General features: G+C 39.0%; 1 protein-coding gene across 4 annotated transcripts in view; it reads right to left on the reverse strand.

Annotated features, from left to right (window-relative positions):
* Nucleotides 1-2,299: 2,299 nt before the first annotated feature.
* The window catches only part of SLC4A5 (solute carrier family 4 member 5), an 81,539-nt gene continuing 64,765 nt past the window's right edge, over nucleotides 2,300-19,073 (reverse strand). For all 4 annotated transcript variants that reach the window (XM_072402787.1, XM_072402788.1, XM_072402786.1 and 1 more), the window contains 4 exons: nucleotides 17,635-17,808; nucleotides 15,248-15,403; nucleotides 12,279-12,346; nucleotides 2,300-9,524 (listed from right to left, as the gene is read on the reverse strand). In XM_072402787.1, the coding sequence (XP_072258888.1) occupies nucleotides 9,359-9,524; nucleotides 12,279-12,346; nucleotides 15,248-15,403; nucleotides 17,635-17,808 (564 nt within the window). In that variant the 3' untranslated portion in view covers nucleotides 2,300-9,358. The remainder of the gene's footprint in view (nucleotides 9,525-12,278; nucleotides 12,347-15,247; nucleotides 15,404-17,634; nucleotides 17,809-19,073) is intronic.

Here is a 19,073-nt window from a genome sequence, read left to right on the forward strand (position 1 = left end):
GCCAATAGGTGGTGGTTTGGATAAATCGTCCATCCATTAAAGAGCTGTGCTAGTGTCAGTGTATTGCAAACTTTTGCAGGGAGAGACAAAAAGGGCCGATTACGGCAATGTATTTCAATTCTGATTGCTAGCTCTTTGAGAATTCAACCCATTTACTACATTTTATGTTCTTACTATTTGGGACCTTTTTTAGGTTTTTTTGTGGATGATTGGCAGTAATTTTTAGCTGCTGACCTGTTGATTGCACTTTATGCTGATGTATAAAGCAGAGCTTAAAAAAACTGTTCACCTAGGCCACCTTACATTATGTTACTCATACCCCCCACACCTTTCCGTCCCCTTAGATAAAATAAGTATGGCATACCCCATTTAGGTCTTTTATCCCCGATTACGAATTACCTGCTTCTGCCCAATTTTACAACTGTGTATCCTCTGTAGTACCTTAATTTTATTTTAAATCACTAACCTGAGCTGTTTGTTTGTAGTAAATTCGAGCCCAGCCTTGATATTTAAAATTCTCCGAGAGCTGGCTCATTTTACACTTCTGTGACATTTATAATCTTTTTATTTTTGCAATACAGCTCCAGCCTTTGTCTCTACTACATTTAGTCCTAGTCTTGCTATTTATAATTGCTGCTGGCCAGTTTACACTGCCGTGTCATTCCTGTAATAAAGCTCCAGCTTGTGTTCCTTGTCTTTAAGTTTGGTCCTAGTCTTGCTATTTAAAACTGTCCGGGAGCTGGCTCATTTTACACTTCTGTGACATATATAATCTTTTTATGTTTGCAATACAGCTCCAGCCTTTGTCTCTACTACGTTTGGTCCTAGTCTTGCTATTTATATTTGTCCCGCTGCTGGCCAGTTTACACTGCCGTGTCATCAGTCTGTTTATTTTTGGTGTGTTGCCATTCAATCCCTTTGCATGAGCTTTAACACAACACATCCCTTCCAATACAATGGGGAACCATTAACCCAGTCTTAACATTTAATGAACATTTATTAGAAATTGTTCTGTAGCAGGACAGCTTCATTGAGAAGAGTGATGGCCTTTGAGAACTACAGCTAGTCCCTGGGTTATATTTGAGATAGGGGCTGTAGGTTTGTTCTTAAGTTGAATTTTTATGTAGGTCAGAACAGGTACATTATTTTGATAAATGCAATTAGGACAGATGTTTGTCTTAACATATTATTAGACAACGTGGTGTCAGTTACTGTAAAAAATCCTCACTGTGAGGTGATCACAAACAAATAATAAAAAAAACTTTATGGAGCCTAGACATTCATTAACTTTTGGAGCAAGCTGTGCTTTGATATGCAAAAAGAAACCACTGCAGAGTTTGTCTTAGTCATTAAAAAGTTACAAGAGTTTGCAGAACAGCTAAAGTCTTCTGCAAATCACTTGAACCACCCCTATCCAGGAGTCATCCATATGTCTGTTGTCCTCTCTGGGACTACCTGTATTAGTCATTCTCTATATGCCAGTCATATTGGGCTTATTACTAATAAATGATAAACCATGTAGCCATACTAAAAAAAGCCTGTTTTTGCAAATTGAAATAATCAGATTAGGGTGTAGTAGCTAGGTCAAGCCAATTGCAATATTTGCTGCCCATATACTCTCCTGCTGAAACTGCCCATAAAAATTGCATTGTTTATTAACATATACAGTATGTATACAGCGCTGTATAATAATACTAATTAATGTTTAAATGCAACACCCAGCATAATATTTATAGAGTTTGTATATTGTAGCCGCATAAAAAGACCATCTTTGCTCTGTATGGTAATGTTGTATTCATTGCCCATTGGGTTATGTCCCCTATAACAGTGCACAGCTTTCCATGCTCTAAATGTTTAAGCTTAACTTGTGAAATTATATTACAGTACAGGTTCAAAAATCCAGAAACCTCTGGACCTCAGGTGTGCCGGATTTTTGAAGGTTATATAATCTGTATATATTAAAATGAAATAACGCTAAAGGAAAATCAATTGAAATTTTAATGTTCACGAACTAAATAAAACAGTTTTACAGAATTTTAGTTCAACTAAACAATATAGTGCCTCAGTAATCTCGAAAAGAAGCTAAATAGCAGATGGGCTGTCAGGATGATCATCGTCACGACTGGCAGTAACAGCATCCTCAGCAACAGGAACAGCTTTATTTTATGGAGGAAAAGCAAAACCTAACAGCTGATTCTGGAGTACAGCACCATCAAAACATAAATAGCGCCTCCAGAAAGCAGTGTAAATTTGAAAATGGGCCCTGAAATCCATGCCCGGAAAACGGAAGGATCCCGAATAATGTCAACTGTAATTTGTAACAATGTTTCCAACACTGTCATGAGATTCTTATGCCGTGAGGTTTAAAGCACAAGGATCTTTTTGAAAACAAGCAGAAGTTTCTTTAGGGTGCCAAGTTTATGGATCTGGTGCAACCACTGGGTGAAAATAATTTCATGATAGGATCAGTCTTTGACAAAAGCAAGCACTTACTGTATGAATGCTTCTTCCATTCATTGGTTGTATCCTAAAAATTCTATTTAAAGTGGAACTTTTGTGCTGCTTTGGAAATTTCCAACCAGGCAGGTTTATAATTGGGACAGGTGATACCGGTTGCGGGTTCATTGTCTTCTTTTTAAAAAAATGATGCACCATACTGAGATAAGTTGGGTATTCCAGCATACCCCGGGATTTGCCAGGATAAACTCCCCCTCGCAAGCGTGAGAGTAAGGCTGGGTACACAGGTCCAATGGTTCTTGCCCGATAATCGGCTCAGGTCCGATATCGGACGAGAATCTGATGTGTGTACAGCGCCCGTCACCCATCGTCCAAACGACCCATGGGCGACGAATGATCGTAATGCAAGGTATGGGGGAGAGTGCACAGCAGGGTGCCGCTTCATCACTCTCCCCCTCCCCTTTGCATAGAGCAGAACGGTGCTATATGTACAGCACTCGTTCATGCATCGTGCAGCTGTTAGTCGATCGTGAAAGATCCTTTCCAGCGTCAATAATTGCACGTATGTATGTAGCCTTACTAAATCCCAGACCAGCCAATCAGTGGATGAAGATCAGGAAACCTGGAAGAAGAAAATGGCGCTGCACACAATGGAACGGAGACTAGTGAGGGTATGTAAAAAATTGTGATATGGCAGGTTTGCTTATTTTATTGCAGAAGAGACATTACCTGTCCCTTCTGCAATAAAGGACCTACCTGGTCACATTTTTTTTAAATTTCTAGCTATAGTTTTACTTTAAAAGCAACTTGGAAAAGAAGAAAAACTTGTTTCTGTGATATCTGCCTAAAAGGAATTCATTTTACTGTGGACAGGTTATGTCCCCATTCCTGTTGCTCTTATGTCCCAGGTGGAAATACCTAACCATTCTTCATTCCATCCATATAAAGAAACAAAGTTGTTTGACTTTATATATACTTTATATATATAGTGTACAAGCATGTCTAAAGACCCTATTTATAAAACAAGGAATCAACATTCCCTCGTGGGAATCCTCCATGTTCATGTGTTTCAATGGCAGTAACTAATTCACACCAGGGAATATTTGAGGGAATGTCAGATTCCCTAAGGGTCTATTTCCATCATGCATCAGCTGCATTGTGTTAGGCATCCCATTCATTTGATGGGCCTTCCTAACCCACGAAAATGCACCAAAAAGCTGTATGCACTATTTGTAGTAAGTTAACTGCCATGCATGGTACTGCTGTACTACTTTGCATGGGGACACTATTAAGAGTGAATAGCACCACTGAGCACTAAAATAGATCATGTGAGTTGCTGCAATGCATCTAGGTGAATGCAGGTTTATTATTCTTCTGTACCTATGATATATATAACTAATTATATACATACTACGCTGTCATCCAACAGTCCATTCACCAAGCCTATGCAGGGAGCAACCCTGATGAAAAAAATGCAATAAAATACAGATTTATTTAATAAAGTTCAATATTTTGGAGCAGCCAAAACAATAGGACTGCTAACTGGCTGCTATGGATAGCTGCACCTTGCTGCATTGCTCTTTGTCCTGTGTGCCGGTATGATATTTGGTCATATCAATGTATAAAAAAAAGCCCACAATTGTATTCATTCAGTTAATATATCAAACTTTGGGACTTGAAGCCCTTTTACTAATAATCAATAATATAGACATCACAAATCCACAGCATTCATTTAGGTATAAATTATTTTTGTTATATATAATTGTGCATGGTAATTGATGCAGGTATAATTATGTACAAATATTTGTCCTAATAGCTCTTTTTGCTTGATTACATCAAAAACAAGCAAATATTTATGAACATAAAGAATCACATTAGTATGAGTTGCAATGTACAGATTGAAAATTAATTGTTGTCTGACCGTTGTCATTGTCGTTGATTGTAGTGCTGCACTTAGGGGTCATTTCACACCCCTACAATTGGTGTAATGCATTAGAAAAGACCTGTGTGCTTTAGCATAGGTGCAGTTTACAGAAAAATGCATGTAAAATAGATGTTCATTTTATTAAAAACCATGCAGATTTGTAAAATGGCCCTAGGGACCAGACCAAAGGAGCAATCCACTGGCAATTTTGTGCTTGACTGATTTACTGCATATTCTGATTGGAAATCAATCGGAAGTCCTAGCCAATGCATACATGTGCTTTCCTTGCTTTTGCCTTTCCAATCATTTAACCAATTTAAAAAAAATAAATTATGATCCAATTTGATCATTCCTACAATGCAACTTGTGCACTTTGGATAGATATTTACCAGCACATCCTATCTATTCACAACTGATTGGAACTCTTACAATCTGTTGGCTGCCAAACTATCTTTAAGATTCACTTCAAATCCAATCATTTTATTGGATCTCTGATCAGAAGTAAAAATCTTCCCTTGTGCACTGCTGGTAATGAATTTATAATAATGTGATGAAATCAGCCGGCGCTCTAGATAATCAAGTGAGGACAAGCTCCTTTGTAGCAATGGCAGATGATAATAAGAAATCAAACTAATAGGAGAGGTCTAGGGGCACCAAACCTTTAAGAGATCCACCATTACCACATCCACACTCTTGGTATAATAGTATAGCCCCAAGTAACCAAATATCATTATGTCTGTGAAGTCAGAAAGTGAAAGTGTCCAATCTACTGATACTGTGGCTAAGTATTTGATCACCACTTTTCATGCATGCTTGGGTTTGGAAATTTCCCATTACCTTGTGTTCTGAAGATTCTGGAATTCCCATCTATTTGTTTGTGACAATGGTCAGCAGTACAAAAAAAGGGTGAATCTCCGGAATAGACAAACATTGCCTGGAGATACAATGTAGGATTTATTTATAAAACAAATGAACTATAATATATCATCCAATGTTTTGTTCTGCACTTGATCTAACCATATTTATGAAATGGTGAACACCTTTTGTTTACTTGAGATTAGTTGTTTGAAGGTGAAGAATATAGGTATCATAATATCTCTAAAGCAGTTGTTCCGAACCCTTTACCATGGGGGAACCCATAAAATATATTTCAGGTCTTCAGGCAACCCCTTTTATAGTTACTATATTGACAGCTCACAGTACATTAGTGTGGTGGTCAGTAGGAAGAATGCCTCCTACATTACAGGCCACTGGGAATAATGTCACCCTTAGAGATAGAGAAAAAGGTCATTGGTGTCACTTAAACGGACCTGAGAGGACTAATTGCTCCTGGCTCAAGGAAGCCTTAGTAACCTCTTGAGGAACCTTTGCTGACATTGGCCCACAAGAGCTATTATAGTAAATACGGTACAGGACATGGTGGAAGGGTAAGTCTTTGTTTCTGAAATTCGCTAAAGGAAGAGCTATTTTTGTTGCATCCAAGCTCTCTGTCTCCATCAGCCAATGCTGCCCAAAGCCCATAGTACATTAGCACATTGGTCGGTGAGCTGTGCATATAATAAATATAGAAGGGTCAGTGGAAGAATGTCACAGAGAGTCAAAAAGAGCATGGGTGTCACTTAAACTGACCTGAGAGCCACAAACTGTTAAAGGAACCCCTCTAACCTCTGGAGAAACCCTAGTGTTTCATGGAACCCTGGTTAACAAACACTGCTCTAAAGGGGCTACCAGCAGCTCCAATAATGTGAATAGTAGCCAACTGGTGGTCCGCGGGAAAATTTTGGTGATCCGCAGCTCTGGTCGGTGCACCCCAGAGCAGTGTCAAAAGAAAGACCCTGCTTGGGGGGGTACATCGGCCAGAGGCACGGACCAGGTCCCCTGTATACATCCCTGGCTCAGAAAAGTGGGCGGGCTGTGTCCCTGGACACAACCCGCCCACTCTCCCATCGCAGGCTCAGACCTGCGATGGGGAAGTGGACGGGGTTATGCCATCATGACGTCACTATGGGGGAGGTCTCTCCCCCTTTGAGTGACACCGGGCTCCCCGCACATGCGCAGTCAGGAGCTGCTAATTTTAGTTGGCAACCACTGGTCTTAATTGTTTCTGTTTTATAAGTGATGTTTGAAAGAAAAAAAACCCTACTGACCCTTGTGTGGCCATCAAAGTGGCAAATATGTGGCAATCAATAGGCTAATAGCCACTTTATAAATACAGTGTATAGCACTATGGTATGTATATGCAAAATTAGCAATAGTTATTAAAGTAGCGATCATTTCAGCTGATATCCATTTTTAAAAATGGGGAGAACAAAATAGTTTGGAATTGGGATAAAATTATAGCTAATTTTCTGTTGATAGCTAAATAACCTATTCAGGTTTAGAATAGAAGCTGACATTTAAGTAGGTTTTTATCTTAAATAGCATTGACTTCAAGATGATAGAAAAAAAATAGATCTTCAGGACAGGGTCCCCTATACTGAGTGGAGACCCATGACATGAAATCCACACAGACACCTGAAGTGAAACAGTCCATGATTGTATAGGAATTCTGCCATGAGAATACTATTGTATGTAATATAGTGAGAAGGGAGCTCTGAACCTCATTCCAAAGAGCTTGTGTCTTATTTCTTCTCCCTGGATGAGAAGCAACAAAAAGGTGTTATCTAATAGAAGAACTTTGAATATTGTGTAAGACTTATGTGGATTTGACAGGTAATGAGAATTGGTGTACCTGGGGTTTGTATCTTGGATTGGCTGCTCATGTAACACAACTAAATCCCAAATCTACCATTCTGGCAAATTTATTACCATGATTCAGGGCAGGAAAATAAAGACGGAACATGATTTGTATTTACCTCCAGTATTTACCTCTTTAACCAGGCATACAAAAAAGTCAAAGGATGGCATTTTTATGCCGCTTGATTTATGGAGAGCCTTGTGATTCTCTCAACATTCACCTGCACACATTTCTCCATTAGTTCGTTTTAATTTTATCTACAGAGGTGATCAGAAAAAAGTTAATAAAAAATCTATATATAATATTGTGCCACTTGCCCTCTAACCCCTTTGTCTTAGACCATGGTTTCTTGACTTTTTTTAATATGGGGGAACTCTTGAAATAACTTTCAGGTCTTCAGGGAACCTCTGCTATAATAATATATACACAGCTCACAGTACATGGTGGTCAGTGGGAAGAATTCCTCTTACATTGCTGGCCATTGGGAAGAAAGTCCCCCTTGTAGACATCCAAAAAGATCATTTGTATCAATGGTAACTGAACTGAGAAGTCCAAAACAATCAATGTTCAAGGAACCCCTATCAACCTCTGAAGAAACTCTAGGGTTCCACAGACCCCTGTTTGAGAAACGCTGCTTGCCATTGGGAAGAATGTCACCTTTATAGAAAGCCAACAAGATCATTGGTGTCACCTAAACTGACCCGAGAGGCACATACTGCTCATTGCTGAAGGAACCCACAGCAACCTCTGGAGGAACCCTGGGGATCCACAAAATCCTGGTTGAGAAATACTGCTATAAGGTATCCTTTCAGGTGTATTCCCACTTCTTCATATTGGTCATCATGTAATTAGTCATGTCAACATACATAAACATGCATTGGTGTCACACATTGATCATGGCACAGGGAGGGCTTTAGAGGATTCATGGTTCTCTAGACATTTGCTCACAAGAACTAATATAATAAATACAATACAGCACATGGTGGAAGGGTAAGTCTTTCTAAGTGGCTACAGGCAACCAAGCTCTCCTTTGCCATTAGCCAATGCATTATGGGAAAAGGAAAATAAAAACTGGCCTGGTTTCAATTTTAGAAAAAAATAGTTCTACGTGAAGGCACCCTCATTCATCAGGCCTTCTGGCAGATGTGTCTATGCAAATGTAGATATCTAAATATTATCTGCAGGGTCCGTAATGTTGGGTGCAAATTCTAAACATTGTAGTATAATGTATTAGAAGTCGGTACAAGTAAGAGCTTATGAGTTTGGTTTATTTTCTATAGGAATTTAGGCCATTCAAGTAGCAAAATGAATGATCAATTTGCAGGAAATATTTCACTTGGCTTAGAAAATGAGATGAATGTTGATATCATTGAACCATCCAATCACGTGCAAGAAAAATATTTTCCTGGCACATGGTTGGGTATTCCTTGCAAAGTGAACTATTACCACATTCACTAGTTTTCTCTTGCATGTGAATATTCACCTTGGCAAGTGAACTGCCTAAACGTCTTTAACAAATCCCCCATATGTGGGGTCAATAAAGTTGAGTGTTTATGTCACTTATCTATAGGGCTATGGTGATGGCAATGTGCTACTCTCATTTACCATTTTCATATTAGTCATCCTTTTCTTTCAATGACCACAAAAGTAGATAACTGCTGACCCTAAATTGGGGTGATGTAAGGTGTTATAATAGGTATAAGGTGTTAAACTCAAATGTTGATAATAATTGGGGCTGCCAATGCTGTGTACACAGAAGGCACCCCATTGCATCAGAAAAAGCAGCAATAGTTGGTTTTTAGTTGGTCCAACATGGCGGATCAACAAATGACTTAGTACAGTTGGACAGATGCTAGATTTTCACCTAAGATGTTCATGAACATTCTTTTTGGGTGACAAATATCTAGCGCCCATATGTGATAGTTTGCCCATTTTAGATTGCATTGAGTGTAGAAAGCCATTATAGTAAGAGAATGAAGGTGTCCAATTTGTGTAATACACTTGGACAACGTTTGTCATCACAGTGGTAATATAGAAGAAGTTCTTTGTTTCTGTTGAATCAGCCTATTTAACTCTTATCTGGAAAGTCCACAATGAAAGTTCTTCAACCTGTTCCACTCTTTGGAAAGTGTTGCTTTCAGAGGTCATATGCAGAAATGGTCCTTTTTCTAATACCAGCTCCAGATTACAGTAGACCATCTTGCCAGTCATTGGTGACTCCGTCATTGGTGCAGCCGCTGCTATAAAGTAGTCTCGCTACCCCGGTCCCTGGGGTTCTTGTCTATGTCTGAGTCATCATATTCAGAGTCCATCTCAATCTTCACTTGTGGGACGGCATTGAGTGTATTTCTGGGGTAGCTGATAGCAGGTGAGGAAGGACAGGAGATCTTCAAATGGAGAGTAATGCTGTAATATGAAACACAGAGAAAAGTCAATTCTAATTTGTTAAATACAAATGTAATAGTGTGAGGGTTAGGGGTATAAAGAAGACTAATGTGAAGGTTGGGGTTACAGGCAGAATTATTGTGACGGATAAGGCTAGAGAAGTTTGAAAAGTTCCTTTCTGTAATCCGAACTTTTAAATTAGGCCACCTTATTACTGTAACCTCCACAGTAACTGTGCCTGTAACCCCAACCACAACCTTAGTAAGGAGGGTCAGGTAATAAGGTGGCCTAAGGTAAGGGTTGGGATTACAAAATTTGTGTTTGTGGAAGAAGGTTATTGGAAAGGTTAGTGTGAGGGTTTGGGTTACAGGCAATGCTAGTCTGGAGGTCAATGTAATAAAGAAGCCTAATGTAAGGGTTGGAGTTACAGAAAGAATTAGTGAAAGGGTTGTGGTTACCGGGAAGTTTAGTGTAGAGGATGGGGTTAGTGTGAGGGTTGGGGTTACAGGTAAGGTTAGTGCGATAGTTGGGGTTACAGGAAAGATGAGTGTGAGAGTTGGGGTTACAGGGAAGGGTAATGTAGAGGATAGGGTTATTGGACAGGTTAGTGTGAGGGTTGGGGTTACAGGAAAGGTTAGTGCGATAGTTAGGCTTACAGGAAAGATGAGTGTGAGGGTTGGGGTTACAGGAAAGTTGAGTGTGAGGGTTGGGGTTACAGGAAAGGTTAGTATGAGGGTTGTGGTTATAAGAAAGGTTAGCAGGGAGGTTAAAGTATTACAAGGCCTAATTAGACGGTTGGGATTACAAAAAAAGGATGATGGAAGAGTTGTGGTTACTGGGAGTGTTCATCTGGAGGTTAAAGTAAAAAAGAGGTCTAATGTAAGAGTTGGGATTACAGAAAGGATTTGTGGAAGGAGTTTGTTATTCAGGAGGGTTAGTGTGGAAGATGGGGTTACAGGAAAGGTTGGGGTCAATAGGAGGAGTTACAGGAAGGATTATTGTGTGTGTGAAAGGTACACCAAAGTTTAGTGTGAGGGTTTGGTTTGAAATGTAAGTGTAAGAGTAGGGGTAGGGGTTACAAGTAGGACAAGTGTAAAGGTTTGATTTACAATAAAGGCTTCCAGTAAAGTTTAGTGTGAGGGATGGGGTCACAGGGAGTATTAGGAAGGGTTGAAATTAAGGGTTGCAATTTAAACATAGGGTTTAGTAAGGTTTAGTCTGAGCGTTGGGGTTACGGGGAAGGTTAGTATGGAGGTTTAAGTAATAATGAGACCTAAAATAAAGTTAGGGTCAAAGGGAGGATTTTATTATTTTATTATTATTAATAAACAGGATTTATATAGCACCAACATATTACGCAGCGCTGTACATTAAATAGGGGTTGCAAATGACAGACAGATACAGACAGTGATACAGGAGGGGAGCTCCTCGAAGAGCTTACAATCTAGTAGGTGGGGGGTTTTACACACAATAGGATGGGAGATATGTAGTGGGAAGTAGTGAGATTTTCAAAAGACAGAAAAAGATGGGTAGGCAAGTTTGAAAAAATGGGTTTTGAGTGTTCTTTTAAATGAGCAAAAAGTAGGAGCAAGCCAAATAGGACGAAGAAGACCATTCCAGAGGATTTATGTAAGAGTTGGAGTTACAGGAAGGGTTATTGTAAATGTGAAAAGTACACCACAGGTTAGTATAAGGGTTTAGCTTCCAGGAAGTGTTAGTGTAAGAGAAAAAATTTAAAGGGAGGGCTAGTTTGAATGGTGGAGTTATGGGGAGGGTTAGTTTGAGTTGTAGGAATACTTAGTGTGAGATTAGGAGTAGTGATGAGGTTAGTGGGAGAAATGTAAAGTTTGGATTTACAGTAAAGTTTAGTGTGAGGGTTGGGGGTCACAAGCAGTATTAGTGTAAGGGTTGGAATTTAAACATAGAGTTGGTGTGAGGGTTTGAGTTACAAGAATGGGTATTATTAGAGGAGTAGTGTTGGGGTTTACTAGTAGGACAGACGTAAAGCTTTGATTAATCAGTAAAGCTTTTTGAGGACTGAGGTTACAGGGAGTGTTTGTGTAAGGGTTGGAATTTAAACATTGGGTTAGCATGAGGGTCTAAGTTACAAGGAGGGTTAAATTGAGAGTTGGATTTACATGGTGAGTTTGTTTAAGGGTTGGGGTTACAAGGATGGATATTTGAGGTTGGGGCTTACAGGAACAGTCAGTGTGAACAATATGTATATATATATAGAGAGGATTAGTGTGGGGGTTGGAGTTACAGGGAGGGTTAGTTTGGGCAAGGGTTACAGAGGCTTGGAGGTCATACAAAGTGGTGGGGAAATGTCTGAAAACTACCAGCAGCAATCTTTCAGCATTGAAAGCTAATATATCACTACCAGAGGTTTCACGTTACCAAGGGATCATATACCAACAAGGTATCCTTGCCTCAAGGGTGTAACTATAAATAAGAGCCCATGGTCTAAGTGTATCCCACCAGGGTAGGCTACTACCGAGGGGGTCAACACTTCCAACCTGTCTGAAGAAACCACTGTAGCAAAGCAATCTTGTTACATAATCATACATGTTTAAGGATTACTTCAATCAAATTCTTCCTGTTCTTTGGACAGCACCCCCTCCATCTTCAACATTGTGCATTTGCACCCCAGGCACCATAAAATATATACATTGTGAGTTACTTTAATATACAGATTGCCCTTTCACAAACATACCAAATTATTGTATTTAGAAACCTTTAAAATCCATATATTGCTTGTTAAAACTTTACACAAACCTGCGGTCCATATCTGACCCATTGGCAGAGGAATCTGAATGCACAGCTCCAGGGTGGCCAGCTCGATCCTGCAATAGAAAATTGTACACTTTCTATCAAGCATATTATCAGTATTGATAGGAAAAACATTTTCTGTTTTATTCAAACAATATATGCTGGCACTGAAAACCAAATACAGAAATTACGCCTTTCTGCATCAACATGGCTGGCATGGTTGCCTATAGCGTGGCCTGGGCAAGTTGGTTATCTCAGTAAGGGGGGGAAATGTCCATTTCTGTCTGTTTGCAGTCTTTTCTGAAATGCACACTAAGCTGAATGTATTCTGGCTCAGAAGATCAAACAAACATTGTACACTGGTCATTTTGATCCTCTGAGCTAGAGGCATACACTGGTACCCGTGCCATTTTATTGGTGTTTTAAAATTTTAAAACAGTAATTGTAATGATCTAATTCAGAAATTTGGGGAATTTTTAACAAATGGCATTCTGTGAAGTTCCTGATACACGTTCTTACTGAAAACAGGAATTGCAGGCTTTGAATGGGTTGATACGATTATAGAAGACCTACATCTATATATCTAATCTATATTTTATATTTGCTATCTCAATTTGGTCCCCTAGGAAGTGGACATAGTATACAAAACGAGTCAAACAAATAATAATTGAGATTGTTTGTATATTGCTCTTAAATGTTTTTATCGTAATGCATGTATAAATAAATTACTGTTTTATTTAGATTATTGATACATTATTGGGATGTTTTTGCCTTAAAAGTCCCATTGTGCTTGTTCTTGCTGTTTTTTTATGTAATTCTAAGTTGGGATGAAACAGTTGCAAAAGGGTTGCAATTGCATAGTAATCTAACTTTTAAATGTTTAGTTTCACTTTAATTTTTTCTGATTGACTTCTGATTTGATCAGGTACAAAAATACAAATAGGGTTGACTGACTAAAGAAATATACAATGGGTTGTTTACATAGCAAAGTGAATTATAACTTTGCTATAGATATTTTATTTAGCTTAGTAAGTGAAATTAAGCTCTGCTGACTTCAACTATCCAAACGCAAACAAACAGAAAACCTGCAAGAACATTTTCTTGAATGTAATAGGATATTCTTTGCAAAGTGAACTATCACAACTTTTATGTTAAGCTAATTGCTTATTGCAATTTGATAAATCAACTTGGTGAGTGCTCAGCCTTAATTCCTTTAGCAAATCAGTTGTAACATGTGAAACAAGGGTGTTTTTTCATTTTTTACTGATAATATTTTTTAAAAAGCAATTGCAACAGGAAAACATGGGAATCAGTACATTCATATGAAAGGTGTTTCTGGTGGCCAAAGATAATCAATCATCAGTGATTGTCACCATAGGCAGCATGGTGGCTCAGTGGTTAGCAGTCTGACCTTTGCAGCTCTGGGTCCCAGGTTCAAATTTTGTCCAGGACGTTTTCTGCATGGAGTTTGCAGTTTCTCCCCATGTTTGCATGGATTTCTACTGTGTACTTCGGTTACTGCAGTTGGGTTAATTGGCTTCCCCTGAAAAGTGTCCTTAGACTGCATTATATGACTATGGTAGGGACATTAGATTGTGAGCTCCTTGGAGGGACAGCTAGTGACATGACTATGGACTTTGTACGGCGCTGCGTAATATGATGCTGCTATATAAATAATAATAATATTAAACAATTGAATGTTCATAAATGCAGTGTTATAAAAGCTGTGATCAAAAATCTTTTATCTGATTGACATTTCCCATTAAGTACCCCCTTTTAAAGATAAATTGGTTAAAGACTGACTTTTAGGGTATGTTCAGAACTTCTTCTGAAAAACATGGAAGAATTCCGCTTACATTGCTGACCATTGGGAAGAATGTCACCCTTACAGATAGCCAAAAAGTTAATTGGTGTCACCTAAACTGACCTGAGAGGTGCAAACTGCTCATTGCTCCAGGAACCCCCAGCAACCTCTGGAGGAACCCTGGTAGAGAAACTCTACGCTAAAGGGTTTTATAGGCATTTGTTCTGGCTTTTTAAAAAAGATGTGTTTTTTTCTATATTGCAATCATTTTTAATACATTTTAAACAAATAGACAAATAGAAAGTTACACATTATACACAAAAAGAAAAAAAAGAACAAATAATAATGCCCTATTAGGACTTTTCTATTAACCGTACATTATAAAAATAGGTCAGTTCATTCCAATAAACATCAGTGCTATTACACAATAACCCTACACCCCATTCTATTTGGCCATCTAAAGAACAGTGAAAAAAGACAGGTAAATGATTTTTAAGATTCAACCCAACATTAGGCCATCCAAAAAGAATCCTATTCCTTAAAATTAGCCATATATTTTTGTGTTGTATTATATAACTTTATGTGTCTAATCAACCCACCCATATGGAATGGTCTCTTTATTATACAATCTTCAGTGAGAAGCTGTGTTTCTTTTTCTGTTTAGCAAGCAATTCCCTGGATATAAAGGTACATATAATCTGTATTAAATATATATATATAATATATAAACTCCTGCACAAGATTTTATAAGCAATTAAATGGAAGTCTATGGAGGCTTTGGATGGCAAACTGACCCTCAAACCTACATGGAGCTCTAGAACAACTACTAAAAAACTCAAAGCCTGCAGAAAAAAACAAACCCATTCGGTTTCATTTAACTTTTATTTTTTACAAGGCTTTTGTAAGCGTTTGCAGACGGTAAAAACGCTTACTAAAGCCCAAAAAAATTAGCCCAAAATTAGATGGATGTCCTAAATGCAGAGAAATGTTTACAAAGCTGGAATGTTTGCAGGGATGTAGATGAATTACTGATCAGTTTAAACAGATACCAGACTCACAAAAAGCCTGAAACCAGTTTGGAACTGGCTCAAACTAGATCAAGTCCAGTCTGGAATCTGGATGAACTCCCAGACCATTATTACGTCACTATTGCCAGGTTTCAACATGTTACCTCGTCACTATCCACTTCTTCTTTTCCTTTCTTCTTCTTGTTCTTGTCTTCTTGCTTCTTCTTATCTTTTTCTGGTAAGATGTCATCTAACCAAGCAAGATCATGCTGGCTAAACACCCAGTCCAGCATCTTCCTCACCATCATCAGGCCGAGGATCTGCAAAGAGCAAATGTCAAGGTTGCCCGAATAAAGTCAACACATTTAGTACTAAGAGTAATTGCTTCTCTGTTTGCTTGTTATCAATGAAGATCGCTAAGCAAACCTCATCCAGTATTACGACAGATCTGTAAATATAACCAGATAACATTGTTGCTGCCCCCAATCTGTTGGGGTGTATACACCTGTCATTCTTCAAGTACAGAAGGGTCATAGTGGTTGCTGGGACAGATAGAAGTCTACACACAATCATTAATGGATTATTATTATCTGTATTTATATAGCGCCAACATATTACGCAGCAAACTTTACAAAGTCCATAGTCAGATCACTAACCATCCTTTTACAATATATCCATAGTCATCGCTATCACAGTCATATGTCATTAACACAGTTTTTTCACACACAGTGTGAAGCCAATAAACCTGACATGCATTTTAGAATGTGGTTGTAAACCCAAACAAACAGAATGCAGATCAGGTCTGACTAAGGCTACATACACACTTGCAATGATTCTTGTCTGATAATTGGCTCAGGGCCGACATCGGTTCAGAATCTGGCGTGTGTACAGCGCCCGTCGTCTGAACGACCGTCCTGGTGGATCCACGGACGATGGACGACGAACGATCTTAATATAAGCGAAGGGGGAGGATGTGCAGCAGGGTGCCGCTCCGTCGTTCTCCCCCTCCCCTTTCCATAGAGCAGAACGGTGCTGTATGTACAATGCTTGTTCATGCATCGTTCAGTGCTGTCATTGGAAAGGATCGTGAAAGATACTTTCCAACGACAATTATTGCACGTGTGTACCCAGCTTAAGATTCAAACCTGTGACCCTAGTGCTACAAGGTTATGAGTGCTACCACCATGCAGTGGGACCATGCATGCACCCACCAATGCAGTATGATATTGTATGCCCCCACCAATGCAATATGATAATGTATATACGGATCAATGCAGTATGATGATGCATGCGCCCACCAATGCAATATGATGATGCATGCACTCATAATGCAGTATGATGATGCATGCAACCACCCACCAATGCACTATGATGATGCATGCACCCACCAATGCACTATGATAATGTTTGTACTCTTCAATGCACTATGATAATGCATGCATCCACCAATGCAGGACGATGATACATTCAACCAACATGCAGTATGATGATGTGTGCTCTCACCAATGCAGTATGATGATACATGCACCCACCATGCAGGATGATGATGCATGCTCTCACCAATGCAGTAGGATGATGCATGAACCCACCATGCAGGATGATGATGATGTATTCGCTCACCAATGCAGTTTGATGATGCATGCACCCACCAATGTGGTATAATGACTAAGATGCAAAAACTTTCCAATGAAAGTTCTTATGGTACCAGAGTTTAATTTCATTTCTGATTCAAACTCTCTTGGGTCTTGGTGAACTGAAGAAGAAGCCTTAGGCTAGGTTCAGATCTGTGGCAAGAACAAGCATTTCCATGAAGCTCCTGGTGGCTGGCTGCAGTGCTGAGCTGGTATTAAAGAACAAGAACTAGCACATATGCAGTAAGCAGTACTGAACCGCTCATTGCTGCCCCCATTCATTCTTTTTTCGGTGATATGTTACATGTAGTGTCTCACCCCAGGAAGCCACTACATGTGCTCAGTCTGATGATCAGTAATTCTTGGCAGCTTTCCCCTGAGCCCAAGGCATCATGGGTTCTCCACCAGCCAGTAACCAGACAGGTAAAGAAGAAGCAGCACAGTGATGATCTATTCTCTTTATCACTCTGCTCTATCCTTTCACAATGATTCTTCTCAGCACATAAACTGATCAGTTCTTTGTACTATTAATTTACCCTGCAAGAAGCTAATAATGGGTCAAATAAAGAAATGTTTTATTGTTGCATTTGTGTCTTTTATATCGGCTTTAAATTTAGCTTTAATTATTTCCCTTACATTTTTATTGTGACTTTTGTGTCTATCAACTTGATTATATTTCATTACTACAAGCACAATTCATACTGATATTACAAATATTTTTATTATTATTATTATTAATAATAATAATAATAATAATATTAAGCGATGTACAATAAATAGGGGTTGCAAATGACAGACAGATACAGATAATGACACAGGAGGAGGAGAGGACCTTGACCAGAGGAGCTTGCAATCTAAGAGTATATAACAATCCATGTTTCTTTCTATACAATATTAATAACAGTTTAAATTCTTCTTACCATGACGGGGAATATGATGGCAGCCACAGTAGATTTGAGTACCCACAGCACTGTCAGGCAGACAATTTGAACAACGGTGAACAAATGAACCCGACGTAGGGGGACGTGTCGGAGATATGCATAGTCAGGCTGATGCTTTGCCGGCATCAGGAAAAGTTTACAGCGATCCCAAAACTAAAGAACACAAGAATAATAAATTAGTAATAAGAATATTTTTTTTTTGCTTTTTTAGCCACAATAATTGAAATGAAACTACAGTATTCTCTGCAATTTTTTTAAAGCTGGGTCGGAAGAAGCTGCAGGTAGGTGGCGGCACCAAATTTTTAGTACCCACCCAAAAACAGCTGGGTGGTCAATGAAAAGTGCCCGAGGGTGCGTCCGGGGGAATGGAGCTGGGGAGAGTTTTCCCTTTAATATCTGAGATGGTTTTATTGCCAAATCGAACTGAGAATTCTCCTGTCCACATGGGTGACATTTACCTAATTTACATGTGTAGGAAGACACATGTTTTCCTATGGGAATTATGTGGAAAAGTGTTCCATAAAAGTGCCATTGAGCACGTCACCTGGTAGGTATTCTGGTGTTAACCCCTATATTGTCCAGTTACCTTGGGTGTGTGCAGATCATGGAAAAAAAAATGGTGCAGAAATTGATCAGTGTACAATACCAAAACATTATTTTCCCTGATCCACCATATTGGATCAAGCGGTTACAAAGTATAGAAACATGGGACAGCAAAGTAAAGGCCTCCAATGAAGCTGCAAAGGATGCTATAATGCAATCTATGCAGCATGGATTAATAGGAATGTCAATTAGGAGGACTTTCTCAAATATTTTTGAGGATAGCAATAGTGCTTAATAACTATTTCATTGGATTTGATTCATCTTGTCTCATTGCTACTCTTCTTTCACTACCTACTATCTATCTATCTATCTATCTATCTATCTATCTATCTATCTATCTACCCACATGCTCCTCCTTCCAGGCACTGCAGATCACAAAGGGACGGGTTCAGCAACAAAGGCTGGGTGTGGCCAGGTGCTGATTGACTTGTGAATTGGCAGTGGCAATGCTGATAGCCAAGCCCTGCAACAACTTCCCCTCCCAGTGTAGAGCAAGAAGACAGAGTCTACATGTGGGTGGCAACTCTGCTTCTAATTAAAAACAGTGCAGCATCGTTGCCACCCGATCAGAGAACCTGGCATACTCAGGTATTTTTGTAACCGGAGGACTGCAGCATTTTTTTGTGTAATGTTATTAGTTAAATGTTTTCAATCCTGGACCCACCCAGGTTCTCCCAAGATAGTCCAACTCCTCCAGTCTTTGAGACCTCTAAATAATTAGGTCCAGTATGCTGATGATTTTGGAGGTCAATAAAGTAGTATTGTGTTGCTGGGTAATAAATAAATTAGTTTATATTTGTTGGGACAAAAGTGGG

This window comes from Pyxicephalus adspersus, chromosome 2, assembly GCF_032062135.1.
Source record: "Pyxicephalus adspersus chromosome 2, UCB_Pads_2.0, whole genome shotgun sequence".
NCBI lineage: Eukaryota > Metazoa > Chordata > Amphibia > Anura > Pyxicephalidae > Pyxicephalus > Pyxicephalus adspersus.